This window comes from Pelmatolapia mariae, linkage group LG18 (assembly GCF_036321145.2).
Source record: "Pelmatolapia mariae isolate MD_Pm_ZW linkage group LG18, Pm_UMD_F_2, whole genome shotgun sequence".
Lineage (NCBI taxonomy): Eukaryota > Metazoa > Chordata > Actinopteri > Cichliformes > Cichlidae > Pelmatolapia > Pelmatolapia mariae.
The window spans coordinates 3,206,366-3,234,365 of NC_086243.1; the positions used below are offsets into that span (position 1 = coordinate 3,206,366).

The 28,000-nt window shown below is 43.4% G+C and overlaps 1 protein-coding gene across 3 annotated transcripts in view; it reads right to left on the reverse strand.

Moving 5' to 3' along the window:
- chd7 (chromodomain helicase DNA binding protein 7) overlaps positions 1-28,000 on the reverse strand; it is a 71,220-nt gene that overhangs the window by 25,943 nt on the left and 17,277 nt on the right. For all 3 annotated transcript variants that reach the window (XM_063462664.1, XM_063462666.1, XM_063462665.1), the window contains exons 2-11: positions 24,375-25,937; positions 23,672-24,003; positions 16,198-16,661; positions 6,889-7,030; positions 4,931-5,062; positions 4,257-4,322; positions 3,181-3,236; positions 2,139-2,253; positions 1,745-1,828; positions 1,518-1,655 (exon numbers count right to left, since the gene is read on the reverse strand). In XM_063462664.1, coding sequence (XP_063318734.1) covers positions 1,518-1,655; positions 1,745-1,828; positions 2,139-2,253; positions 3,181-3,236; positions 4,257-4,322; positions 4,931-5,062; positions 6,889-7,030; positions 16,198-16,661; positions 23,672-24,003; positions 24,375-25,833 — 2,988 coding nt within the window. In that variant the 5' untranslated portion in view covers positions 25,834-25,937. The remainder of the gene's footprint in view (positions 1-1,517; positions 1,656-1,744; positions 1,829-2,138; positions 2,254-3,180; positions 3,237-4,256; positions 4,323-4,930; positions 5,063-6,888; positions 7,031-16,197; positions 16,662-23,671; positions 24,004-24,374; positions 25,938-28,000) is intronic.

A 28,000-nucleotide genomic window follows, 5' to 3' on the forward strand; every position in this document is an offset into this window, starting at 1 on the left:
AAACCCTTTGCGGCAAATAACTGAACAAAAAAAAAACCCCCAACTGCCTCTCCTGTGAGTCTTCGTCCTGGGAGTGTAACTCCAGCATCTAGAACTATTGAAGGCAATGCTGGCCCTTGTTCTGTTTTGCAGTCTTGAAGTTATGCAGAGCATCTTCAGAACAGAATGACAACTACAGTCCAAAATGGTGGAGTTGAGCATTGATTGTATTGTGTTCCGGACAGAGGTAGATGGAGACATGAAGGCAGAGTAGTCATTCCAGTTTTACTTCTTTGTAATCTGCTCAAGTCTGCTGCTTGGCATTGTAAAGTCAAGTCTCCATGAACAAGTATGGCTGGTCACCGAAAAAACAAAAACGCCTACAGGTATGCGGACGTCTGCATGGACCCTTGGGCTCACTGATGACAAGATTTTAGAAGGCATCCAACTGCAGGTGGAGATCCTTTAATCCATCCAAAGAACATGGATGGCCAGACAGGAGCCAGCCAGTATGGAAAACATGACAACTGGTCATGAGCATGACAAGCTTTTCTTTTCTTTTAATACATTCAATATTTGTTTTCTGTTACATAACACCCTGATTTCAGTTGTGTTTACACTAAACAGCGCCCCTTTCTGGGTAAGTAAAGTTTCAGTCCCAAATTAGCTAAAGGCATTAGCAGCACCGTGCTGTTTAAAGTGCTGGTGAGACAATGAAATACGATCCAGGACAAATTAATTTGATAATACTGCACAGCTTTTAATACAGAACTTTACAACTGGTTGTAGCCATTGGTGGGAGGTATTTTAGAGAGTGAGCTGTACACGTGTTTGATTAGCTTGCAGGACAAAGTCACATTGCAGGAAAAGTTTAACCTAATTCAACTTTTTGGCTAGATTGACCCAGGGTTTTTTGGCAGGAGACCTTGCTGCCAAAAAAACCACAGTGTTAGTATCCCGCTGCACTGACAGACTGGATCCATTGTAATAAATGAAAGGGTTATATCTTTCACACATGGTTTCTGTCAGCAGCCTTAGGATGCCTCACTTTTTAAACCACATATTACAAATGAAACTGATGTTGGGTTATTAAGGATTTTTTGACCAACTAAATTAATGGAATTCATCCTCTGGGGAAAAGGCCCTTGGTCCACACTGCAAATGAGGCTAAAAATAAAACTGCCTCCCAATGCTGCCACTATATGATGGAGCATTACTAGAATGGCCCTTAAGGAGAAACAGTAGGCAGGAGTTAAAATAGATGGATGCAGGCTGAGGAAAGAGTGATGGAAGGAGAGACCACAGCCAGTCAGCTGCTTCTGTTCAGCATTAAACACACTGTTAGTGGTTTGGCTTGGCCACAAGAGCAGGGCGTATGTGTGCGAGTGTGTAAGACCACAAAAACGTGGCCCTGTGGAGAGCAGTTAAGGGAGCTGTAAATCTGGAAGAGGAAGGAGCAGACAGCAGGCCAATACACACAAACACGCCTATAAGGAGGAGACTAGGAGACAGATAGCACCCAAAGCACAGCCACTCACCACTCTCTTAGTGTTGGGCGTGCGTGCTCCGATGCGCTCATATTCGTCTATCTTGGACTGGTCGATGTCGGCCTTCAGCTCCCAGGTGGAGTCTTCGTAAGGCAGACTGCACCACTTCACCAGATATAAGGTCACCGTCTGCACACATAAAACACAGGGCGCTTTGGTGAGTGTGGGTGTAGAGAAAAAAGAGAGAGGCTCAAGCCCAATGAAAGAGATCAAAGCACCTCTCCATTTTCATCTGTGCTCTCTGAAACGTCCAGGACACGGTCCACCTCCACATAGTCAGGGTTAAAAGGCTCATCATCCATCTGCAGAGAAAATAAGTGGAGTTTTAAGATACACTGAATATGAAATAATGAGGCTTGCAGAGTAAACTCCTCTGTATGAAATGTGTTCTTAGTTTTGTCTACCCAGCTTTTCTATTTAACAGCTCTATGTGAAACTCAAGTCAGTGTCTGTATAAAGCAAAACACTGGGGAAAAAAACAATTTTATAGCCAGCAACATTTCTTGACACATTCCATTCAGAAGCACTCCTTTGAGCCAAGGTCTGACCCTTGTGAGTGGTTACTTCCATGCAGCGGAAGGTCTGGTTTGTGGTGCAGCGTTTTGGTCTTACCTCAGTTATAAAGTTGTTGAGTTGTTGCTTGGCCTTAAACCTCTTGACCTTCTGGTGTATCCTCTTGTCCTTTTCTAGTTCCTCCAGGTCAGCCCAGCGACAGTGGAGGTATGAACTGAGAAGCACAAAATAAATTTCACATCAGTCATTTCAAAGAATTGGATGCTATAAACTAGAGGAAGAAAATGTTTCGTGTGCTGGCAGGCTGCTACGTGTTAATTGTATGTGATGTCGTAGGGAGATCTCCAAGTCTATCAGCTAGAGTACTTCTTACAGAAACTGTGTCTCACGGATTAAAGACATTTGTATCTCTGTTCTGGACTGCTTAGTCAAAAGTCTGGTAAAGTCCATCACCTCCGATTTGACACCAGTGTGTTTTTGTGCAGATGTGTCCCCCAAACATCCAAATTAAATCTACTTCAATGTCTGCATATATCAGCTTCTCCTTGCCTTCTATGGCTGTGAGCTCAAAGTATTTCGGACTCTGAATCAGACAGTAGAAACTCTCCAAACTCATGAAAAATGTATTGTTTCCGGCATAACATAGACTTATTTATTATTGAGAAAATAATTGATCCAGTATTAGTTGTATCCCTGTCCAAAGGAGGGTTAATTCTTTAATTAAACTGCCAGCTGCTAAAATCAAAGCTGAAGCGAATCAAGAATTAAGCACACTTTATTTATGTTAAATGCTGGGGGGGAAACTGAAAACTACATTATTTGCATGTTGGGGTCAAATTTGCTTAGAGAACAAGCAACTTTAAATTGTTTTTGTAAAATGCATTTTTACATTTCACACAGCAAGAGACAGAAATGACAGGTATCTAATGAATGAAAAGCATTCCATGTGCTTATCATTGTGATAGGATGCAACTGCACCATTTGTGTTATTAATGCGAGAAAGGATCTGGATCACATACTTAAAAATGTCCCTGTGTTCACTGGTCTTTAAATAAATAGAAAAAAGAAGAACGAGGCAGCTCTGATGTGAAAGAAAAAGAGCAAAAAAAAAAAACCCAAAAAAAGCCGAGCTACTACTCACAAGCCCTTGAACTTGACGTAGAACTCCTCCACCTCCACTTCCTCCCCCGACTCCAGCTGAAAAGAAAAACAATACAAAAGAGGGATCATAATCACAGCAAATACAGCAGCTGCAGAAGTGGCTCAACATTATTATACAACATGTGGTCGAAGTAGTGAAGGAGCCTGCACGTGAGTTTCACTCTGACACGTCATTCAACAGTAAACTGTCTCAAACTGAGAGAAAGGGGTGCCCTTCATGTAATGTGTAAGCAGCCTTGCACCTATTTGACATTTTGGCTACAACATGCTGATCAAAAATAAATAAGGCTGTTGAAGAAGTTTTAATGGGTTTTAACAGGAAACACTTGAACACATTCAAATGGTAAAATCTGTGTGACTGAGCATTTTGTTTCATAAATGCATAAAAAGGGGAAATACCAAAACAGTAGCTCTTTCAAGCAAGGCTGTCCACTTTCATTCACCATTACTACTGCACACACACCCTCTACCATGCTACTACTACTGTAATGCCATGAATCATCAATCACACACACACACACACACACACACACACACACCCTGCCTGAGGAAACGCTAGTTTGGCGTCTGGTGTAGCTAGTATTGCGGTTTTGGCTGTGTGCCAAGCCCGAGGTCAACTCTGAACGGAGCTACAAGAGAAAAAGAGTGGTGTGAGTGTGCTTGTGCACGGGAGTGTGTTGTGGTGGTGGGCGAGGGGGTGGGGGGGATAACCCATTGGCAGCTGGCTAGCAAAGGAGAGTTGGCTGGCGATTGTGTGCGCGCGCCTGTGTTGGCTCAGGGATGATCTCTCTTTAGACAAGGCGTAGAAAACAAAGCAAGGCCGACACCTACACACAGTCAATCGCAGGCGCACACAGAGCTCAGAGCATACACATGCTGAAATATAAGGAATCTGCTTTCCAAGTGAAAACATGCTGCATAAGCAACGTATGTATGTGCAATGTGCTTATGTCAACTGTGGGAAAGCTAATCACATGACACAAACCACGACTCTGGCCACCCTGTGGATCTGTGTATTGTGTTAGTGTCATTAGGGTGTGGATCTGTGCAGCTCACTTGTTTTTTGGAGGTGCGCATGCCCATGATCTTCTCTACAACTGGTCCTTCAGCTTCAGCCACATCCTGGAAACACAAAACAAGCAAATTCATTCACCGTGCTGCATTGTTTCATGTGATGTCTGGATTGGATACTGGTCTGATCTGGATTAAAAAAAATAATAAAAATCTAGCTCGGGTATTAGTTACATCAGGCCAATCTGTTACGTTCAATGCTGTGTGTTTACTACACCGCATGTTAGCAGAAGTGCACTGGTTGCAATCCAACACAACATGAAGGAAGCTGACAGCAAAGCGTTGGCAAGTTGGATGCATTTCCTCTTAACTGCCTGCTTCAACAACGTTTATTTCCTATATTTGCTGTAGTTGTTGAACTAGCTGCAAACCAATCAAATGATTCGAGATGAATGCAAAGCTCACTCTTAATATATTCGTTACTCCACTTATGGTAACTTAAGTACATGGACATTGTCAACAACTTGATTACAATGATTTCACTTCATGTGTCTCTTGCCAGCTTCGTTCCACATTTCAGTACATCAATGTTCAAATGCAGCCTTACACATGTTATTCCAAAGAGGCAAATACGACAAACAGCATCATTCAATCGCGTCATTTAGCTTCTGACAAGTGGTTCACTGAAGACAAACCAAAAACTGAAATCTTGGCTGCACCTGTTGCTGCGATGAGGACGATGGAGACTTTGGTGATGGCGAGTCGTCTCCGCTGTCATCGTCTTCAGAGATCCTGAACTCCAGATCCTCTGTGTACCTCTTCCTCTTCACCTGACGGCTAGACCGACGCTTCTGATAAACAGAGGGAGAGTAAGAACAGTTAGGCTACATTCACACTGGAGGTCTTAATGCTCAATTCCGATTTTTTGATCAAATCTGATTTTTTTTGTCTGTTTGTTCACACTACAAATAAAATGTGACAGCAAACGCGCTCTAGGGTGAACGGTTCACGGCTCTCAAAGCAGCCCACATGCGCAAAAGAAGACGTCACACACAACGCGCTTTTTTAACGGAAGTAAAAATGGCGGCTACAGAGCTAGTAGGTGTTGTTGCAGCAGTCTATCAATTTCTGCACAGTCGTAACCGACAGAATTTTGACAAATTAATTAGAGAAAGGACACAGAAAAAAAAGAGAGCCCGTGCTTTAACAATGGCCGCCATGCTTTCTTGTTTGTCTTCTCCGGCGCTGATAATTGGCGTCTGTCTTGTGTCAGTGACGTAAAAGACGGATTTAATGCGACATGACCATTCAAACAGCAGTCGCTTTCTAAAACATCGGATATGTATCGGATTCAGCACCACATACGAAAGTGACCCAGGTCGGATTTGAAAATACTGGATTTGTGCTGTTCACACTGTCATACCATGATCGGATATGGGTCGCACAGGGTCAAAAAAGTCGGATTTGATGCGCTTTGGCCTGCAGTGTGAACGTAGCCTTAGTCATCTGCGAGATCTCACAGTGATTTTTGTCTTCCTCCTTCCACTAACTGTACAGCAAATTAAAATGTCTCCCATTTTAAAAATTCTGATGACACTCATTGTATTGTACATTTCCTCCTTTTTCTATGCTTCACTACACTTTACTACGTGCTGTACAAAGTGAGCCACTTCACTGCCACTTGCTGTAGTGGTTCTACTATATTTACTGCGCTATTTTACTTATTTTATCCAGCCGTTTTGTTTTAGTGTCATTTTTTGATTCGATTTTGCTTTGTACATTTATTACATTTTTATTTAGCATTTTATTGTGGTTCTTTTTAGTCTAAATTTGTTATTTATTGTGCAGAATCTTTTTCTACTTCACTACTTCAATTCTATTCTACTTTCTTAGATATATAACACAGTGTGCGTTTACTGGCTGCATTTAGGCTGCTATCCCAACTTTCGGGATGAATATAACATCCTAACAAATCTGCACTGGTAAGCGGAAAATGAAGGGCTGTACATCATCATTCACCAGGCATTATTTTTTTATTATTCACTATTCTGTACCATATGGCCCAGCATGTTATCCATATTTAAAAAACCAAAACCTTTACAATTCAAGGGGCTCAGAATGTTTCAACATAAGAGTGTGAAAACAAACTAGGGTAGCAGTCTGGAGAGGACATGTTTAAGGGGACATACAGCTGCTAAAGTGCTTTCCTGTTTGAATTAGAGCCACAACTCTTCATACAGCTAATAGCCAGATGCTACTCTCTTCAAGATCCACATAATTATATCTGCACATAATTTCATGAATCTGTTCATGGGTTCATGGACACTTAAAAGTATATTTTCAACTATTCTCTGCAGCCTGGTAGAGAAAGTACACCACACTCGAGATGTAAAATTAAAAAAAAAAAAAAAAAAAGTATGCAGCAGCTGAAAAGTTGCTGATGATGCATGATGTCAACTTGACAGGAGGGCTTATCTGCTTGGTCTGTCAACATGGCTGGTTTACAACACAAACAGCAGACGCCTGCTGGCTCAGTGCCGTCTATCTCTACAGGCCGTGACACAGATCTGCAAAGGTTTTCATGTCCTCCTGCTTTTTTTAAATTACTCTGTACATGTGTTTTAGTCCTGCTTTTATGGCATTGCAAAACTTTCTACGACAGCTTTCCTTTTCATACCTGTACGCCATCATCATCCTCTTCCTCAGGTGGAGACAGAGGTGGAGACTTCACCTCAGCATCATCGTTGACCGAGAACTCTCTCTTTCTCTTTGAATCCTTCTTAGCAGCACTGGCCCCACCCTCTGACTCCACTTTTTTACTGTTACAGGATACAATGGAAAGAAGAGAGAGAGGGAAAAAAAACAAGTTAGAATGAGCTGATCAAAAAAAAAAAAAAGAAAGAAAAAAAGTGTCTAACCACAACATAAAGCCATTATTCAAAGTACTACCTCTTTTACATGTGTGCGCCCCTGTCTGTCCCAAGGCAATCGCCATGTTTGATTTACCCATTTAGAAATCATTAGTGTGCCTCAGGCTCTGGCACACAGGGGGTTAATGTGATGAAAGACTGCATGGAGGCACAGGGAGAGAGGGAGCAAGAAAGAGAGGGGGTGGGGTGGAGGGCAGAAAGAAAGACCCACAAGGAGGGAGGGAGGGAGGGAGAGAGAGACAGGCAGACAGAAAGAGAGAGGGAGGGGGAGGCCTGTGAGAGGAAGGGGGAGGGGCCGAGAGGCCCCCAGGCTTCTTCCAATCTATGGCACGGAAAGAAAGAGGAGCTGGCTCTGTCTGAGAGCTTGTGTGCATTCACACCACAGAGGTGAGAGGACACTCGGCATCCTTCTTCTGTCTGGCACGCGGACTCGCATTTCTACCCCTTCCAAACGGCAGATGTTTGTACGATGCAGGTTGAGTGACACCTCTGTGTGAACCATTCATCTTTAAAGTGCCAAAGACTATGAATTCACATAAGATATGCGGGCATCCCATCCAACACCCCCAAAAAGTTGTCCTTTCTTCAAAAGAGCCTGGAGCTGTTGAGCTGAGCCCAGCAACCGTTTTATTTTAGCAGGTACAGAGACCTTGGTACAACACTGGAGAGGTCATGCTGAGGCAGGGGTCACACTACTGACTAGTTAATTTTCAAACGTTAAAATGCTTTTTTTTTTCCTTTCTGGGTTTCAGTTTCAAAACTAGATGTATTCTGAAAATCTGACAACGAAAAGCCCAATCTTTCAAACCAGTCCAAGCTTATTAGCCTTTAACTACTCTGCACCTGCAATCTAAAAATCAGATGACAGCAGAATACTGAGAAAACAGTATCACACCTTACTTTTTACAGCTGTGCGCACCAAAAACACTCAGAAACACAAAGCAACTCTGGTCATGATCACATAGTTTTCGTGTTAATGTAGCCTAAAGCATCACCACAGATTTCACATATACACCCACTGTGGAATCCTAATGAAGGGTTCAGATAAAACAAAATGCATTTTCTCCTCATAGTTGATAAAATGCAAAGACGCACACTGATGCAAATGGCTGTTGAGTGACACAAAGTTGGAAATACTTTGAAGCTGTGTAATAAACATTGATGTACACTACCCAGTGATGGTGTTTTCCTGGCAACTACTTTACTAGTTTATTGAATGGGAGAAAAGTCTAAAAGTGAGACAACACTCAAAGTTGAAATACTGTTTGAGCATCTGAAACTATGAACAAATGTCTGTAACACAACACACACATAAGTTTGGTAATGTAACTCCGACATGATCTAACAATACTTTGAGTACAGGGTCAAAGTATTTTCAACTTTTTGTCGCTCGCCAGGCTTCTGCATCATTCTGCATTTTTGGATTTTATCAGTTGTGAGAAAACCTAGTTTCATCTGAATCCATCATATATTACAAAAAACTAATTTGTAGGCAGCAGGAGTGTGCCATTTAATTTTGCTGAAAAAAAAAAAAAAATGAAAGCAGCATGAAAATTGCAAGCAATAATTTAGGTCTTCAGTAGTACTTTGGAAGGAAAATGGTCCCACGACTGACTTAGGGTTGAATATTTGTGGGTTTTGAAACAGTCCGAAAAAACAAATAAACAAAACTACATCAACTTTATTTGCTAGGAACCTAGGAGGTATCATTCATACTTGTTTCAAACAGGATCAGGATTACCTGATTCTTTGTAGGTGCATAATTTTATATTTTTCACGCTAAACACAGAGTGAACAACGTTATCTTCTTAGATTGCTTTCATCACCTCACTTGAGACCTCACCTTTGAGACACTGCATGGCTTATATAGAGCAAACAATCAGAAATACTGCATAAAGCTTCAATTAACAGTTACTGGAAGACTTGACCCACGAGTTACATTCTGCAGCAATGGAAATGTACAATGGTATTCTATGCCAAAGTGGCTGACACCTGCCTGCAAAGAGAACTTTGCAGTGGATAGTTGTTTTTTTAAATATGTTGTTACATAAAAGTTACTTCTGAAATAACTGGCTACAGATGGAATCCGTGATTTTAAATAAAAAGTCAATGCTGGCTAAAATTTAAAGGTTTAGGACACTGCACGCTGTTGATAAATGACAAAAAAAAGTACTGTTAAAAGGTTTCATAAGTGATTAGCTGGCAGCGGGGATTAGCAAATCCAGCTAATTTGCAAACATGGAACTGGATCCACAATCAAACTGGCTATCTAAACCAAGCTTTACACTCCACTTTACGACATGTTGATTTATTTCAGAGTAAAAGTTATGTCAGGCTAAAATTGCTGTTGCCTGATGAGGCAACAGCAATTTGTTCCACTAACTAACCTACTATGAAACAGAACATATAACCATTTGTGTTGCTCCCTGTAGTGTATGGCCGATCTCCTTTCTCTGCTCTATGCCTGTGTCGCTCGTCCCCTTTCCTGCTTGGTGCCTCTCTCCCTCCTTCCCTCCTGCTCGCTCGCTCACCCTCCCTCTACATCTCTCACCCCCTCTCTGTCCCTGGGGCCCTTCTCCTTTCATCCTCACGCCAAGAGCAATCACCATCTCCGTGGTAACGGCTGGTCATGTGACCTGCACCTGTTCCTCTGGCTGGTCGCCACACGCTGGAGCCATCTGGCCACACACACAAGCACGCACACAAACACACTTCTCCACTTGGCTGCCTTCTCTCTCTTCCTCCTAGCTTCGTCACGGCCCCACTTCTTAATCGCACCCTCACCTCTCTGCAGCTCTTCATGCTCAATCCATCGTCTTTCATCGTTTCAACACTCTTCTAACAATCTGATTTTCTGTCCAGTTTGATTAACAAAAAATGTATATCAACATTTACTTTATAAAAGGGTTAAAGCAACTTTTGCTTGAAACAAATGTTTACCTGAAAATGTGACTTCAGAATATAGTGTACTTTACTATTCCAGTATGCCTGTGGTGCAAGCATATACTTGAATGCATTATGACATCGCTACAACTGTGTTTACATGAACAAAACCCATCAAGTTCCTAAAAAGGACTAAATGAGTCAAACAAATCTTGTAAGATAGTGTAGATTCTTTTCTTGCTTCTATATCCCTGCCTGCTCCTGCTGGCTGCAAACAAGACACTCTGTCATCAACTCATCCTCTTTAAGGAACTTGACCTAAGCCGCCTATTACAGCATAAACCTAACATAAAAGATCCACGCAGCCACGGTTACGTCATTCACTGGTTAGCAAGAGGAAGTTGCAACGCACCAAGTACGCTGACTTCAAAAAAACAAAACAACAGAAAACAAAAAACAAAAACAAAGTATAACAGGAAGGAATACATGGCCATCAGGCCTCCAGCTGTCCACTTCCACAACAGAGTGTAATCTAGGCTTTGGCATTTTGAAGCCTCAAGTGAGCAATAATTGGATCTGACACTGAAACAGAGGGCAGTTATTAATAGTTTTGTATTTGTTTTTTTAGTTTTTGTTTTCACTTCGGTATTAGCGCAGTTAGTTGCAAAAGTGGTTTTGCTCATTTAGTTCGTTTTGTTTGAAATGTGTTTTATTAGTTATGAAAATTAGTATCTTCAATTATTACAATATGGAGGCCATTCATCAGGGGAAACGTTCAGCATATTCAGAAGAGACATTACAAGTCAAATATGAATGGGAAAGCCTCACATCCATCTGGAAGTAACAAAGACTAGAACTCCAGGCACTTCCAATATTTTATCTAGGGTTTTTTTGAGTTATTTGAGTAATTTTTAAGCCAACAATATCTATTCTGTTTTCATTTACCACTTTCCTCATTTTTTTTTATTTCCATTTCAGGTACCCACAATGGTTTTGTTGTCCCCATAATGTGGAATATATTTTATACAAAACAGGATGTTACAAAATGTAACAAAACAAAAAACACCCATCTTTTGTATACAGTTAAGTAGGCAAGATGTGCTCTGTCGATGAGGCGACTTGCTTTTTTTTTTTTTTTTTTTTTTTCCAAAGCAAATAAAACCAACATGAAAGAACTGTGGTGATGCATTTGGTCAGGGCTCCACCAACGATAGCCTGTGATAAGACCAACAGTGCCACAAATCTCACAATGGGACTGCTGCTATGAGCTGTGTCTACTGGCTAACCGATAAGAATGAAGCATGAAATTACACTGTCAATTTGCTGAAAAAAACAAACAAACAAACAAACAAACAAACAAACAAAAAAAAAAACAAGGAAGGAAAATACAATATAAAACAAATTGTTTGGGATTGCAACAAAGAAGTAGTTGTGGCAGCAGACTTGTTTGTATGATGTGCCGTTACCATGGGCCAATGGAGACAAAGCATGGGAACAAATGGCAACAACCACCATTGTTTTGGGCCCGATTCACTACAGATTATCACTGAAGAGTTCACATTCAAACTTGGCCTAACCAAGTTCATCAGCCCTATCTATGCTTACAACACTGCACAAATTGTAATCACCTGAAGATTACATTAATAGACTGCAATGTTGTCCATCATTTTAGGTTTACTTAATAAAAGTAAGGTAAAACACTGTTAGTGTTTTGTTTTTGTAAATAATGTGGTAATTTACTTATGCACACCTTGACTGAAGTAACCTGCTGTGTGTGTCAGCGAGGAGCTGAGATGCTCCTTTCAGACTGGGATAAAGGAAAGACAGGAAGCAGAGCAGTGGAGTAAAATATTGGGATACAAAACGAAACCGAAGAAGGAGGGCGGAGTGGAACAGACACCTGCTGCTGTGATGAGTCATACCACTGAACCCCCATACACAGATGCACACAAAAACTCCAGAAGGCAACGCACATACGCTTCTGTGTGTGTTCAGAAAGTGCTGTATTTGCACACAAGGTGTCTGCATGCATGTCTGACTTCTTTGTGTGTACAGCAAACAAATCACCCTTGTGCATGCGCACGTACACGCATATATGCACACACATCGAGGGAAGGGTGTGGCGCTGAGAGCTGTGTTATTTATAGATGTACTTCCTCAGAGAGGGAGCGCAGGCGAGTGAGGGAAAAAGAGGATGGAGAGACAAGGCAAGGTCAAAGGAGAGGAGTGAGCTGACTGGACGAGTAAACCACCTGATTCTCCCGGCTTCGCTCACATAAGCACACACTCAGACCGTCCTGAACAGCTGAGACCATCTTCAATTTTCATTTATTTTGTCTGCTCATTAGGATCAAGTTGGCCTGCACAAATCTGTGGGGCAAATTTTTAACCTTTTCAAGCAAAACAGCTGTAATTGGAGGAACTTATTCATGCTCTCTGGTGTTAAATACTGAATAACCATCAAGATATCCAGCAAAAAAATTGTGTCAACAGGTACTGCAATCATCTAATACAGGATAAAACTTGCCTAACTAAACTCAATTTAGCCTACAACCTAGTATCTATCCATCAATGTAAGATGCTGGCAAGCATCATGAGCCTAACGTATAGGCACAGCTTGTGACAATGCCACAAACCTGTAAATAAAAGAGCAAGAACCAAATGAAAACAGCTTGTGTTCAAAGGGTTAACAGCACAACGGAACATCTTGGTTACACTGATTAAGCAAAGACTTCAGTCTGCTCCTGTGGTGGTTTATTTGTTCATAAGGAGATGCAAATACACACAGCAGAGAGAAAACGTACTGTAGTATGGTATGGGCCACAAGAAAAACCCTTGAGCTTTGAAGATTATTTCTCCACCCACTGGTGGAAATCTCACATAAATCCCCCCAAAATGTAACGGAACATATGCGCTAGTGGCCCTTGCAGAGCCTTGTCAAAGTTGGCTTTAGATCAAAAAGTTTAGCACTAATGGGTACATTTCGAGAATTTCATGAGATTTGGAAAGGAATTCCAGCCCCTTGAAAAAGACAACACACAAAAAAATGAAAGCTCAAATTTATAAAAGCCTTAAGATTAGATTGCAATTAAAAACATACTTAAAATTAATGGTATGTTGCACAGTTGTATCTACTTGTCATATAGATACAGCTGTGATACAACAAGTGAGAGACCAGTGTAAAACTCCTCAGTGACAATCAATACAAGCTATATACTTACATTACAGCCAGCTGGCTGATCCAACAACTACTACTACAGAAAGCCTTGTTACACATCTTTGCTCCTCATCATTAAATAATTTACTGATTGTTAAAAATTATAATACGTCTGTTAAAATAAACAGGCAGGCAGTTTTGCTGGAGATAACCTTAGTAGACAAGATATGGTTAGGTGAATGGTAAATGGAGTGGTATATATTGCTTTTCCACTCAATTTAAGCACTCAAAGCTCTTTCTTGTACAAGTCTCATTCTTCAAATCCACTCACACTCAGATCAATCGGACTGATGAGGCTCAATCCACTGACGGCCAACTCAGCCACCCCAGATGGCTAGTTACATTTTGCTGTGGTTAACTAGTGACAGTTAACTCATAGCATTAACTTTTAAAGTAATTTCAAAACAACTGACAAAGTTACCCAGCAAGGCCCGGGTGATTAGATAATTGTAGATACGATTTTATCCACAGCTGGCAGCGAGCTGGCTAACCTTAGCTTACCACTCAGGTGGCGCGAAATTCTATTTGAAGGATTCTAGGGATGTCACCAGAACTAATGCTTACAATACCTTTCAATCCGTAAAACATAAAAGGTACTATTTTTACTTTTTCTTTTTTAAATACGCTGCCTGATACCGCTGTATCAGCCAGTCTTTGATAACTGAAGGGGGCAGCATGCGCCCACAAGTCGTCTCGTATAGCCTTAGACGCAGCAGAAGGACGACATATACAAGCACGGGAAAAAATACATGTACAAGATGTATTTCACTTATAAGAAATGCAGTAGGAGTTGGGTAATAACTGCATAAAGGTAACATGCAAATGAAGGTATCATTCTTTTCAGACCAAAGGAAGAAGTGCTTGCTTTCGGAAAAGCACCTACAGGACCAGCATCTAGTCAGCAAGACCCATTTCTTTCAGGAATTCATAATACAAATTTTCTAATAGACACTTTGAGTTGCAAAAACCATGTTTAATTAACTTAACATGCTACATGACTTTTGTAAGAAACCGTGACTTGTGAAGAGCTCAACTTAATGAAAGCAATGACAAACTTCTCCCCAAAATATGGAGATTTACTGTTGCCTTGCTTATGTGCTCAAAACTTCACTCCTCAGTCCTCGGCTTAAATTAGAAAGACAAAGGAAGGGGGAACAAGGGGAGGGCAGTGAAGAGGAAAAGATGAAAGGATACACTCCTCTTTGTCAGGAAGGGGTGGGACTGGAGGGAGGAGAAGGGAAACCAGAAGAAAGAATAAAACAGAAGATAGTTGGGTGATTGCAGAGGTCCACCATTTTAGAGCAGCAGTGAATGGCCGGCAGCCATTATTATGCTAAATTAACCTGGGAGCTCCAGGCCGCCACTCAAGATGGAGGAAAGCCTGACAACAGATAAGAGCTAGTTTACCAACACACACACACACACACACACACACACACACACACAGAGTTGAGAATGGACTCCTCACCCCCACATTTCCCCCTGCCCTCACACTCACACACACACTCACACAGTGTTGAGCTCAGGGTGTGGATTGGTCAGCAGCATGGCCTTCATTACCATTAGACGCCATTTTCTGCCACAAAGACTAGCAATGGCCCCTCCCCCAACACATGCATTCGCCCACACACACACACACACACACACACACACACACACACACACACACACACACACACACAATGCCCACCACCCCCACATTACACACACTCGCTCCAGCTGCCTCCCCCCTCTTTCCACACACCCAAACTCTTTTCCAGTGGCCGGTGCATGCACACACACCTCCCCCAGTGTTGACCCCTACTTGCTGCTTTGGCCCTCCCTCTTCCTTGGGATAAAAGGCTCCAAGAGGAAAGAGAGAGATGGGCCACGGACTACGGAAGAAGGAGAGAGAAATGGGGGGCCATCCTGACACATTCCTCAGACCGATCGAGTTTCCACCTTCACAATGAAACCGCTGCTGATACTCTCATACGCTCTTCTTGCCTAGGAAGGCTCTCTGACTGACTGGAAGAAACCAAGGGAAAGAGTGGCCACCGACTCAGAAAAACAGCTGTTTAAATGTGTACTTCTTAGGGAAGGTAAAAAAGGGATGTGATAAATGAGAGAGGAAGGGTGTGAAAAGGCAGGGATAAGACTACAGAGTAAACAAAGTGAACTGAAGGTGATATCGGCAATCGCTGATAGGTGCTGGAAGTTACTCATCTATAACCCTGTACAGGAAGTTTAAACAGGACCTCACTCTTCCTCCAGAATTAAATGCATGACACTGAATGTTAAAAACGGTGGCAGTTTAATTTTTATTAATAACATTAATAAAAATGTTATTTGTGTTGTTCTTCAGAGACTTTCAACTAAAAACCAAAAACAAGTTCTTGGCTCTGCTCCTCTTTGTTCAAAAACGAAGCCTGACTGTGTTTTAATATGTAGCGGTAAATGCAACTGATCCTCAGATGTGCCTGTTAGCAGGCCTTTGATCACTAACTCACACTTGTACACAGTGTGCAGCGGCTCACTGCTCAGGAGTTGTAACCCTTTTGGTTCCCCGTGCTTGCCCATGATGGGCCTAGAGGTGTCTGTGTGTATCTGCACATACTATTTTTGTGCGTCTACACTCAAGACAGCTTCAGCATTTGACATTAAAATCGAGATATCTCCAGCATGCTGAGCTTCAGCACTTGAAATGTTACCCACATGACCCGAGACTGCCCGAGCTACCCTCCTCAGATTGATCCATTTCTGTTTTCATGTGGAACTGAAATCTTCACAGTTCCACTTAGTGGTTAATGGTGCCAAATGCACCGTTGGGACGCTCTGGACATGAGCTCTTTACAGCTGATGAGAAAATAAGTCCTTTCACCTGTTAGCTGACACTTTAATCTGGTTTACTACAGTGACGTCCCGCTCAACACCAACTATGACACACACAGTGACTGTAATAGTGCATTAGTCCTACCTGGTTTTCTTGGGAGTCTTGGGCTTGGGTGTGGAGCTCTTGGCCTTCTTCTCCTTGGGCTCTTTGGGGGTCTTGGGTGTTTTGGGCATCTTCGGGGTCTTGGGCTCTTTGGGCTCCTTGCCCTCAGTCTTCTCCTTTGGTTTCTTTTTCCGCTTTTTCTTCTCTTCCACCGGTGGTGAACTTCCCTCTACAAGTTCTGTGCCAGTAATGTGTTCACCACCATCACTTCCTGTTCCTGGAAATTCAGACTTTACGTCTTCCTCTCCTCCTTCTCCCGCTTTCTTCCCTGTACCTTCTTCCTCTCCATCCACTACTTTTGCCTTCTTCTTCTTCTTCTTTTTTGGCTTGGTCTCCTGGTCGTTGGGCTTCTCTGTGCTGATAGGCTGACCGGGGGCACCGGCACCAACTGTTGGCCTGTCAGGAACCGCCATCAAAACATCACCTGACGGGTCCGTGGGGGAATGCTAACAGAGGAAGGAGAAAGACATGCAAGTTACTCGACAATTGAAAATTAGAGGCACTGACAGAATAATACATACATTTACTATAACAATTTCCACAGAAACTGAACATAGCATTAATTTAGACAGTCCAGGAATGGTGCAAAGCCGCTGCCAGGAGATCAGCTGATCTCAATGGCAGCCTATTGGTTGAAACAAGATGTATGCAAATGTTATATAGAGTGTGCCATTTATGTTGCCTTAGCAGGGCCCCATTTTCTGTGCATCTACAAGCAGCTTTACAGCCCACCTCCACCCAGTCTTCCGCTTTCATGCTGCATCTGGTTTAGTGTCTTATCAGTTATTATTGATGCCTGTTCTCTGCTGAGGTCTTACTGTTGCTCTCCCTACCTCTGGTCATTCCCTCAAATATATTTACATATATTGGGATGCTCTCAGGAAGTAGAGCAGTTCATCTACTGATTAGGAAGGTTGGTGGTTCGATCACTGGCTGCTCCAGTCTGCATGCCAAATATCATTGGCAAGATACCAACTCCAAGTTGCTCTCCAATGCATCCATCGGAGTAAGAATGTGTGTGATTGACAGATAGGAAGCACTTAATAGAACAAAGTGTTTGTGTGAATGAGGCAATAAAGTGCTTCGAATGCTCCAGGAGAGAAGAAAAGCGCTATGTAACAATCAGTCCATTTACCATTTATTCCAACAATCTCAATTTGCTGACATGTGAGGGATCTTTTATTGAGGCTATGATTATTATTTTCTCACTGATTCATTCAAAAACTGTGGCAAAAAAGTACCCAGAAATGCACAAGAGGACCTGAACAGGCCAATGACAAAAAAGGTGTAGCACATCAGTGCAGTGTAGCTTACAGTGTAGGGTTTCAGAGTTAAAATCTAACTACAGCATAAATATACCACAGAAGCAGAAAAAAACCCAAAAGAAACTGGGGCTCAAACACTGATTACTCTACCATATGATCTTGTTCTGCCTGCAGACAAAGACATAAAATTGTAAATTCTCAAATGAAAGAATTTTTTTTTTTTTTTTTGTTTAAAATGACCTCAGTGGTTAATCAACCTTATCAGTTTAATTAACCAACTTATTATTTTTGGATTACTGATTATTAATCTACTAATCATTTAAACTCTAAAACTAATAATCTCAAATGTGGACTTGGCTTCACTGCTGGTTCACCTGTCAATCAATACTGATATAAATTCTGCAGGGTGGGGTATGAATCTGTCAGTAATGGTAGACCAGAGCAGAGGGGGGGGAGAAGGGACTCAATCATCCATCCATGAACACGGCTGCCACCTCTTCCCTCCCTTCAACTCCCTGTTGCTGCAGCTTCCGCCCCCCTCCTGCCTCGACTCCAGCAGCCTAACCTTAGTAAACAAACTGGCTGACACTTCATCTTTCCTCCTCTCTCCAGCAGACTAAATCCCATCTCCTTGCTCCTTCTCCCCTCCACCACCACCACCACCTCTTCTTTGCTCCCAAGTAAGCTTTCTGTGACAGGAAACTGGTTACCAGCTGTTGGGAGCCTTTCCAACTGCCTCTCCTCTTTCTCCCTCACTCTTCCATCCCTCCCCCCTTTCTCTCCCTCCAGCTGCTCAGGGTCCCAGTAGCAGATGGGAAATCAGGCATCATGACACGAATAAATTATCTCCATACTTCAAAAAGGCGCAGCGAGGGAGCGTGTGTGTGTGTGTGTCATATGAGAGCAAGAGACCAAGCCTTTGAGAGTGTGTGTTTGTGCGTGCATGTGTAACACATGTGTGCAGTTGTGTGTGTTTGAATAAAGTGTATGAGCATCAGCAAGTTTACAGCAAAATGCCTCAGCAGCGCGCGCACACACACACACACACACACACACACACGGCTTGTTCACTTGGAGGAGGAAGTGCTTGCTATCACTGCAAGTCCACTTCCATCAGGAGAATGCAAATATGTGTGCGGGGACACACACACAGACCCAACTACTGCAAGGTCACATCACACAAACCTCTACACACATGCACACAAACACCTGCTGACACACACGTAAACTGAGCCTTTTAGGCACACAAACAGGAGGGGAGTGAGGGATAGAGAGAAAGAGAGAGAGATGGCGAGGGGGGATGTGGTGCCAAGAGATAAATCTGTCCTCCTGCCAAGCTTCCTAGATAATCAATCACAGGAATGACAATGGAGACACACACAGTGTGTACACAAACACACATGTTCGAGTGCTGCGTCAGGTTTGGCGTTCTGCAGGGTGAATTCAGCTCTCTGCCATTTCCACAGGTACTGGTTTAAATCCAGTGTTTCCATCAACAATAGAACGTTTTATTGTTCTTTTCTGAGACATGATCTCCATTCGTTCCAAAACAGATTGTAATATCATCCCCAATAATTGGATTTCATAAAAGGGGGAAAAAAATCCTTAAAAGACCAACAGAAGAGCTGCATGGCTAATGTAACAGATTCAGTAGATGAAGAGCGTCAAGTGTCAGCTCTCAGCGAACAGAGGGGAGGACAGGAGGGGAGAGTGCGAGGATGAAGGTGAGTGAGAGGAGAGAATAGTGCCATGGTTAAATCAACCAGGCAGAAGCACTTAATATACACCTATTACGCTCACATCTTGCTCCATGTTTTTATTGTTTGACTCCACTAAAGCAGCACTGCTTGATTCACAGTTCAAAATCTTTATCACACTGTGGCAGACTATACATTTGATTAACAACTGAAAGAATCCTGAAAAATCGGTTATGCAGCCCCTCCATTTATCCTCCATCTAAAACAGTTTAAGCTCATTCCCCATTAAGCCAACTTTGTTCTAATTGACCTCATTGACAACTCGTCAGTAATAAGTCAAAACATCAGACGAAAACTGAACAGTGTCCAACATTTGTCACGTTTTGTGACTGTGGTTTAAAACAGAAATTACAAGATCAAAGTTTAATCACAGTGATTATATTCTGATAATTATTAGAGCAACATTGAAGCACAAGCTTTGATCAGTTAGTTCTCACACAGAAATGGTTGCGTAAGCTTAATGTACTTGGTATGAGGTTAACTTTTTAGAATCTGAGAATCTTTATTAAAATGTAAATTTCTGAACAAATCCCAGATTCACCTGAATCGGCCCAACTGGTTAATAAGGGGAGAAAGTATTCACATTCTAATTATATCTATATCTCTATATCATATCTAGGGTTGGGCGGTATAAACGGTATACGGTAGAAACAATATGAATTTGGCCAATGGTAGAGATTTAGACTATACTGCTCCACCGCGATAACGCATGTTGATGGTGTCATCAAGCTGCGCCTGTTTTGGTCAAAAGCATTGCAGCAGCTGCAAACAATATCATCTGCAAATTTTGCTGGGCGACAGTAATAGCGAAGAGACAAAGCATGTTTTGGAATATGAGGAAAGCCAAAAACTGCGCTTCCTCCACTTCCGTACCATTGATTCATTAATGTTGAATTCTCTCACAGCTGCTCTATTCCCATGTTGTTGCAGTATATTAATGACTAACCTCGTATTGTGGATGGATTATCTCAGTTGTTCTCCTGACCGAAGTTTGGTCCGATTACAGCATCCTGCCATGCGATTGCATTTGTCCCTAACCATCAGGAACTCTCACGTTAACGTTTATCGAGTGGAAAAAAGTTAGCGTTCATCCTCCAGCTTCACTATGTTATGCTAACATAGCTGTGTCGCTAGCGATCACGTAGCACATAATTATATACCAGCTAGCCCAACTTCAGTAACCCTACAAAAGTCACTGCTGTTTATTTTCTGTCTTCATTTATGTTCGAAGTGATAGCAGAGCTGTACGTTTGAATTTTTCAGAAATCTCTCAGTCAGAACATGCTATATTATGTTTAGGTGGAAACTAGCGAGCTAACTTCCTGCTAACTTCAAACTCTGTTAAATTTAATAAATTCTGTTTTCATGTCTGGATGTTAAACTTAATTGTTACACCCGGTAAAGCAGCAACACTGATCATTTTATTAAAGATGAAAGAATTTAGACAGTTTTTAACTCTCAGTGATGCCGCAGTGTTCATTTCACTTTAGGACCTGAAGCAGATGGAGTTTTGGACCCAGATTACTCTGCGAGGCTCCAACAATCCATCAAGCGGTGCGACTTCATAGCTTACCAAAGTCGTACTAAAACATTTTGACAGAGTTTTGAGCGCCGTGTACCACATAAAATCTGTTCAAGGTCAGTAAGCACAACCAGAATTCATACATAAGGCGCACCGGATCATGTTTCAAATTATACCACAATATGGATTTTAGGCCATATAGCCCAGCCCTAATCATATCTAATTGGTTAGATCAATGGCAGTCACTAGACTATAATGTAAAAATTTGCAAATGTTAGCAACTCTCAGCCTGATTTGTCATCTTTTGGGACAAGGTGACTGTGGCTAAGATGGTGTCAATGCCTCTAAAAGGACACATCCTTCTTAAAGGAATTTTTAACACTCTGAACCAGAAATTCTTTAAAAAAGAAAAATGGTGTATTTCTTTCACGGATATGAACACTGGTGATCTGGAAATTTCAGTTTAAAAAATAATGCAAGAAAAGACAAAACCTGGATGCTTACACTTAAAACATAGTCCTGAGTTTGACAACTTAAGCAAAGGTCAAGTGAGCCATATGCTGAGGGAATAAATACTGCACACCACTTTGTTATATTATTCTAATAACATAAACTTTGCTTGCTTTTGTTGACACTTTATGGTAAGACGGGGAACATGTTCTTTTTAGAGAGAAGAGTCAATACAAACAAATTTCTATCCTGATGGAACCGGTTCCCACCTATAGGACAAGGGCTCACTGACTCACTGGTTTTATGAGTATAAAAAGGATGTGAATCATATACTGTGGCCTTCTCAGTCACCAGTATAACACAAATAAACAGCTTTAGGAGACTTTGGACTGGCATGAAAGGCAGTGCTATCCAACAACATAATCAAAGCACCAATGAGGAGATATCAGGAACAACTGTACTGCCCGAAGAGGTCCAATGACTTTGATGGCATGCATTAGACAAACACTTTGCTTAAAAAAAAACAAAAAAAACAACCCCTAGAACAAAACACCTTTTTCCTTAACCTCTAACATGTCTATATTGTTAACTTTCAGAACAAGTACAAAGTCATACTATCTGCTGTCAATCTCCATTGATCATTTTCATTTAATGATCCATCCCAGCATCCATCTATTATTATAGACAGACAGTTCAGATGGGATGAATTTCAACTTTACCAAGAGAAAAATCAATGAAAAATGAACTGTGCTCATGTGTTGAGTAAGCAGTCAACTGCAGAATATTTTCATTTGCTGAACTTCGCACAAACGAGCACCCGACGTCTTCATATCACAGCAGCATTTCCTCAAAGCTACAGAACCCCGGTAAGCTAGATGTATAGCAGAGCAGGGGGAGGGGTAAGACAAGCGCGTTATATGTCAACTAGAGTGCTGCACACAACATAGTGTGCATGAGATGTAGAATAAAGGTCACACCCCAGCACTCTGCCAGAGCTTTGACCTTGAGCTGCTGACGAAGGCACGCGTGCATGTGTCCGTGCATGTGTAATAACCATGCTTAGTGAACAGATGGAGCTTAGGGTACCAGACATGCAGTCATCATGACTGACTGACCAGCTTGGTGTGTGTGTCTGTGTGTGGGGCTCTTTCTAACAAGTGCATCATGAGGCGCACAGAAACCTTGCTTCGCGGGCCACATGCACACGCTACTCTAACTCCTCTAGTTAGACTATCCTATTTCTCAAGGCACATTCACTATTCCGTTCCAGAGCACCGTTGGTGTGTGTGTGTGTAATGACGGGGGCTGCTGGGCCTGCAGCTAGAGCCAGAATGGCAGAACGGCACATGCAGTGCGTGCCCCAGCGAGGAGCAAGGCTCACCAGTCAACCTGGCATGTAGGTCAGGAGTGCTGGATAAATTAAGTGTGACGGCTGAAATGTCAACCACTGAACACAGCGATGCAGGCATGGAGGTGGGGAGGTGGTGAGGCGTGGGGGTGGAAGAGAAAATGGGGACTGGATCTTTGGGTGTGTATGTCCATAGGGCTGCTATTGTGTGTGAATGGGTCAGTGGAGAAAGGGGGCTTTGAGCAACAAAACAAGCTAATGGAAGGCGAGGACACGTGACGCAGGCGGCAATGGTGCCGCGCACTCAAACACACAAACGTGCTGGTCGCCACTGAGAATGTCTTCCCACCATCCCTGTCCTCTGGACTCCCTTCACTTGAGATTTTCTTTCGGTTTTTCACTTCTTTCCTCTTAATGTTTTTTCTCTCTCACTCCAAATCACTTAATCACACCCCATCATCACGGTCTCCCTCTTGTCCAAACTGTCTCTCTGCACATCCGGCTACACAACATTAACTTAATGATGGCACCCCTGAAAAGGAGAGGACAAATAGTAAGACAGACAGGGAGAGCGGAAAGAGAGGAGACTGGGAGGAGAGAGACAGGAAGGGAGGTTTCCTCTACAGAGGAGGGGGATAGTGGGAGCAAGGGGGAGGAGAAATTATGCTAGTGGCGCCTCTGTGCATGTGTGTGCACGCGTGTCGCAGGATATGCAGCTCACAGGAAATAAGCGGCTGCAAAAATCCATACCCCCTCCCCCCACCACACACACGGAAATACAACCACCGTGCACAAGGCCCGCAGCAGAACACACAAAAGGAAAAAAAAAAACAAAAAAAACAAAAAACATGAACAAACATACACAAAACCCCAGTGAGCCAGTGCCCAATGCACCGCTGTGTTCTCAAATGTCATGTACAGACACACACACACTCCTGCACACACATACACACTTCCCTTACACTCCAAATACACACATTCCCCCACCCACATGAAAAATAAACATTCACATAAAATACACCCACACATGAAAACAAATGCACATAGTCTTGATCTCACTCACACATACTCAGCCTTGCTACCACATCAAAGTGTCTGTTTGACGGAGACTCACCTGTATGTGAGGCACTTTCTGTGGGGTAAGAGGGGGTGAAGAGAGTGGGTGGGAGGCAGAAGGTGGAGGTGCCCACGGGTGGGAGGCTTGGTTGGGGGGAGGGGGCGTGCTCTGCAAGTGATGAGGGTGTGAGGGCAGGTGTGTGTGCTGCGTCTGAGGGCTCTGAGTGGGTGGCCCAAGGCCCTGGTTTGGAGCCGGGATTCCATGTTGACCAACAGGCGGTCCCTGGAAACTCATGGGTGCCGGCTGCATATGCTGCCCACTTCGAGAGGCCTGCTGCTGGGTCTGGAGTAGACGCTGGTCTCCGCCCTGGCTTGCGGGGGCTTCGTGCCCTGGATAAAGTGACAGGACAAAAAAGGAAAAAAAAAGAATCATCATCGTCATGTCACCCTTGTCAACTATTTAGATGGAATCAAGGCAGTATTCCTTTTTCCCCTGTGTTTTTCCCCTGTGAAATTCATCTGAACACTTTGACTGACCCCCCCCCCCCCAAACAGGTGTAGACATGCTCTTACTTTTCCATATTTTGATCATTTCTCTTAAACAAATCATGTGCCTCTTTAAGCTTTACTCAGTATTTAGCCAATACATCCATGATGGAGATGGCTTTAGTTTCTACTTCTGTCCTTTTGTAAATTGAAGAAACTGATCTTGATCGCCAATAAAGGATCAAAGTGAAGCCCATGAACAGAACACCGCTTACCCTGCTGCTGCTGGAGCTGAGGCCTGTTTGGTCCCATTTGTGCGCCACGCTGTGGCCCCATACCGGGATACATCTGCCCCGCACTGGGGGCCATGCTATGGGGTTGCTGGTGTTGGGGGTGTGGGGCAGACAGCGGGGTTTGTGGAGTCCTCTGTGGATGGGCCATAGCACTGGGTGGAGAATGCATTGCTGTGTATCCTGCAACCTCTGGGGGCCCAGCTAGCCCTGTGCTAGGAGGTCTGCCCTGTTGGGCGGGAGGAGGGGTCGGGGCTCCTAAAACCCGCATTGGGGACATGGATGAAGGAGAGGAGTAAGTTCCCTGAGCTGGGGGGGCAAGATGGGACTGGGCTTGGTTTTGGGGTTGGGGCATATTTTGCGGGTGGTTTAGGGGGTGCATAGGCTGGCTCTGCTGCCCTGCCTGCTGCTGCTGCATTGGGGCAGAATGAGTCTGATGGGCTTGGTGTGGTGGTCCAGGGGGGTATCGTTGTCCCTGCTGCCCTGCTGCCGGGCCTGTTCCCTGGTTAAACCTCTGGCCAAGCTGCCCTGATCCCATGGGCTGGCTGGCATTAGCGCTGACATTAGTATTAGGACCCTGGCCCATCCCAGGTCCTATGGCACCATACTGGGGCTGATAGCCAGAGTACTGAGTACCCCCAAACCCTCCCATGCCTTGTTGGTGGTGGGGGTGTGGCGGCTGTCTGGATGGGGAGTGTGGATATCGGGATGTGTGTCCCATATTGGGATAGCCTTGGGATTGTGCCTGAGGCTGAGGGTGTCTCATCTGGTTACCCCCGATTCCAACATGTCCCAAGTAGTGAGATGCGTCCTGAGCAGGAGGGGGTGCCATGCTCTGTGGAGGGTAGTGTTGATTCATGCGGGCTGCATTAGATGTGGGTGGACCTTGAATCCCACCATAATTGCCTTGAGACATTTGGTAGCTTCCCATCTGGTTGGGAGTAGCCCCTGGTTGTGCTGGAGCCTGTGGATAAGCTGGTCTGGTCTGCTGCTGCTGGCCCCAAACTCCCCCACCTCCTCCTCCTCCAGTATCACCCTGGTACCCATGGTGGGGGTTGCTAGCGTTAGCTGGGTTACTGTGGTAGTGGGAGGTCATGCCATTCATAGCCGTGTTCACATTTGGGGGACCCTGGCTGGGGCCATTCTGAGCCATCATTCGTCCTCCAGGGGTGCCGGCTTGATCATAGCCTGTATACGGGCCATGGTCGTACATTTGCCCCAATTTAGGCTGTGCTGGGGTAGGCCCACTCCCATGCATCATCCCCTGGTGGTATCCCCTGCTTCCCTGGTGTTCATGGTTCAGAGCGGAATTTGTCTGCTGGGCAAGAGGAGCAGACTGGCCTGGGACCGACTGCTGAGGAAAGCAGTCTCCTAAACCATCTAACCCATCTGAGAACAGCCCTGGGTCATCCCCAAATAAGCTCAACATCCCAGGGTCCGCCATGGCTGGATGGAGGGGACTGGATGGAGGGAGATTTGTTGTGCAGTGAGAAGCTAATCAGATAGCTGCTAATTTGAAGCTTTCCACCATGGTCCTCATGAAGGTTTCTGGTGAGACAGGAAGAGAAAAAGAAACAGTGGAATTAATGCAGGTATTCAGAGAAGGGCAAAGAGCTCCTGGATGCTTCACTATGAAAATAATTTACTTTAACAGTCCCCCGATGAATGCTGCCTTTGTTAATTCATACAGAACTAGTCTTCAATAGTTCTGTATTAATAAAGTGTTTACATAGTCCACAGCCACCTAACTTAATCTACTCATGTAGTGTGATACTATTAACAGGTATAGGACTCCATATGCCAGTAACAATATAATATACCAGTTTTTCATATTAACTTTATATTCAGCAAGTTGTTTTATCTTTTTTTGATGAATATGAGCGAATGACTTCATCCACAATTACTCAGTCCTCCTCACTCTTATTTTCAATGATTAGTCACTGCTAAAAAGCTAGTCTGAGGTCAGACGGATGTTGTGAGAGTCCCCAGCATCCTTCAGCAGCTCACCTAGAGAGCATCTTATCTGGTTTGCTCCAACTAGAATATATTAGGCTGCAGCTGGTCAACGAGTCCTTGTTCTGCTCTGCTCCAGGGCAGTTCTAAGCAGAACCTACAACAGGTGGAGAGGTGGTTCAATTTCAGCTACACCAAGCTCACAGAGGGTGGAGAGCAGGACAAGAAGTACAGCTGTCAGCTGCAGTCCAACACACAGACGTGGAGACTCACTGGAAAAGCAGCTGATTTAGAGGCTAGTTACACTACAGTAACTTTTGCTGATGGACATGCAACAACATAATCATATCATAAACCTTGTGAGTACTGATGGTGCTGATCACCTGTACAAAGAGACAACACAGTTTAGTTTAAGCTAGCATCTAAGATGTATTGATCAGCAACGGGTAATCAGATGAGCATGGAAACCATTTTTTCTCCTCCGTGGTTGGTATTGTATAAAGTTCGACATTTCTTGTAGGGACATTTTCTACAAAGGTAGCTTTTTGAATTCAGGAGTAAAACCCAAGAACACAATTTATTTTGATTCTTTTTCCATTCTTAGAAACCCCACTGAAAGAAACACTGAAGGAGGGTTAGTTATCAAAGTTTGTTCAACAGAAAATGCATGCAGAACTGAACTGCCATCTTTATTAACTATGGTATGATGGCCTCATTCGTAAAGATTTTAGTTTATCCGGTGAGGTAAAACACGAAGATGTTAAAAATTATTTTTTTAAAAGGCAACCACTGAATCAAACTTTTCTATATCACCCCACCCCCAAGAGACCCTCCCCCACCTCCATTTTTACTAAACAAAGAACTTCTTTCTTTTCCAACACACACTTGGAGTCATTGAGTGAGAGTGTGTGTGTGTGTGTGTGTGTGTGTGTGTGTTAGAACAAAGGACCCAGCAGATGCAGCTCTGTTTGAACAGCAGCAGCTGCCATCCAGCCAGCCAGAAAACAGCAAGCCAACAGGCCACAGAGCCTGCCCATACACCAGTCAGTCAGTGGTTAGCTTTTCAGTCAGCAACTCATTCAGCTGGCTAACTAACCAGTCAGTCCTGGCAGATGTTTGAAGGTACGGGAATTAGCCACCTGCTACCTGTGGGCTTCCCTTTCCCTCTGTATAAAAAGCTAGATTAAAATGCGTACGGGAAACTTATTGCTAAGAACTCGGCATTATTTGTGTGATAAAATTAGGCATCCGAGAAGCTTAGAGGCCAATGTAACAAGCGAGTGAGTGTGAGTGAGAGGATGGAGGTAGGTGGATCTGAGCATGCTTGAAGTGTGTGTGTGTGTAGTGGAGATAGAGAGGACTGGGGGAGGTTTGCTTGTTGCTTCTATGCGCTGCAAAAACCAACAGCCAAGCCAACTTATACCGCTACAGAGTTCCCCACCCCCCCAAACTCCTTCGCCCCATTTCTATCCTCCTCCACTCCTCCCTCCCACATACTGGTTCATTATAGAGCTCGGCAGGTATCGGGGATAAAACGTGTCATTATTTCCACTCACGCAAAGTAGCACACAAGCATTAGCAAGTTTTCCTTCTTAATAAATATTCGGCACTGTAAAACTCCTCGTGCCCACACAAATAATCAAATTAGACAACTGATA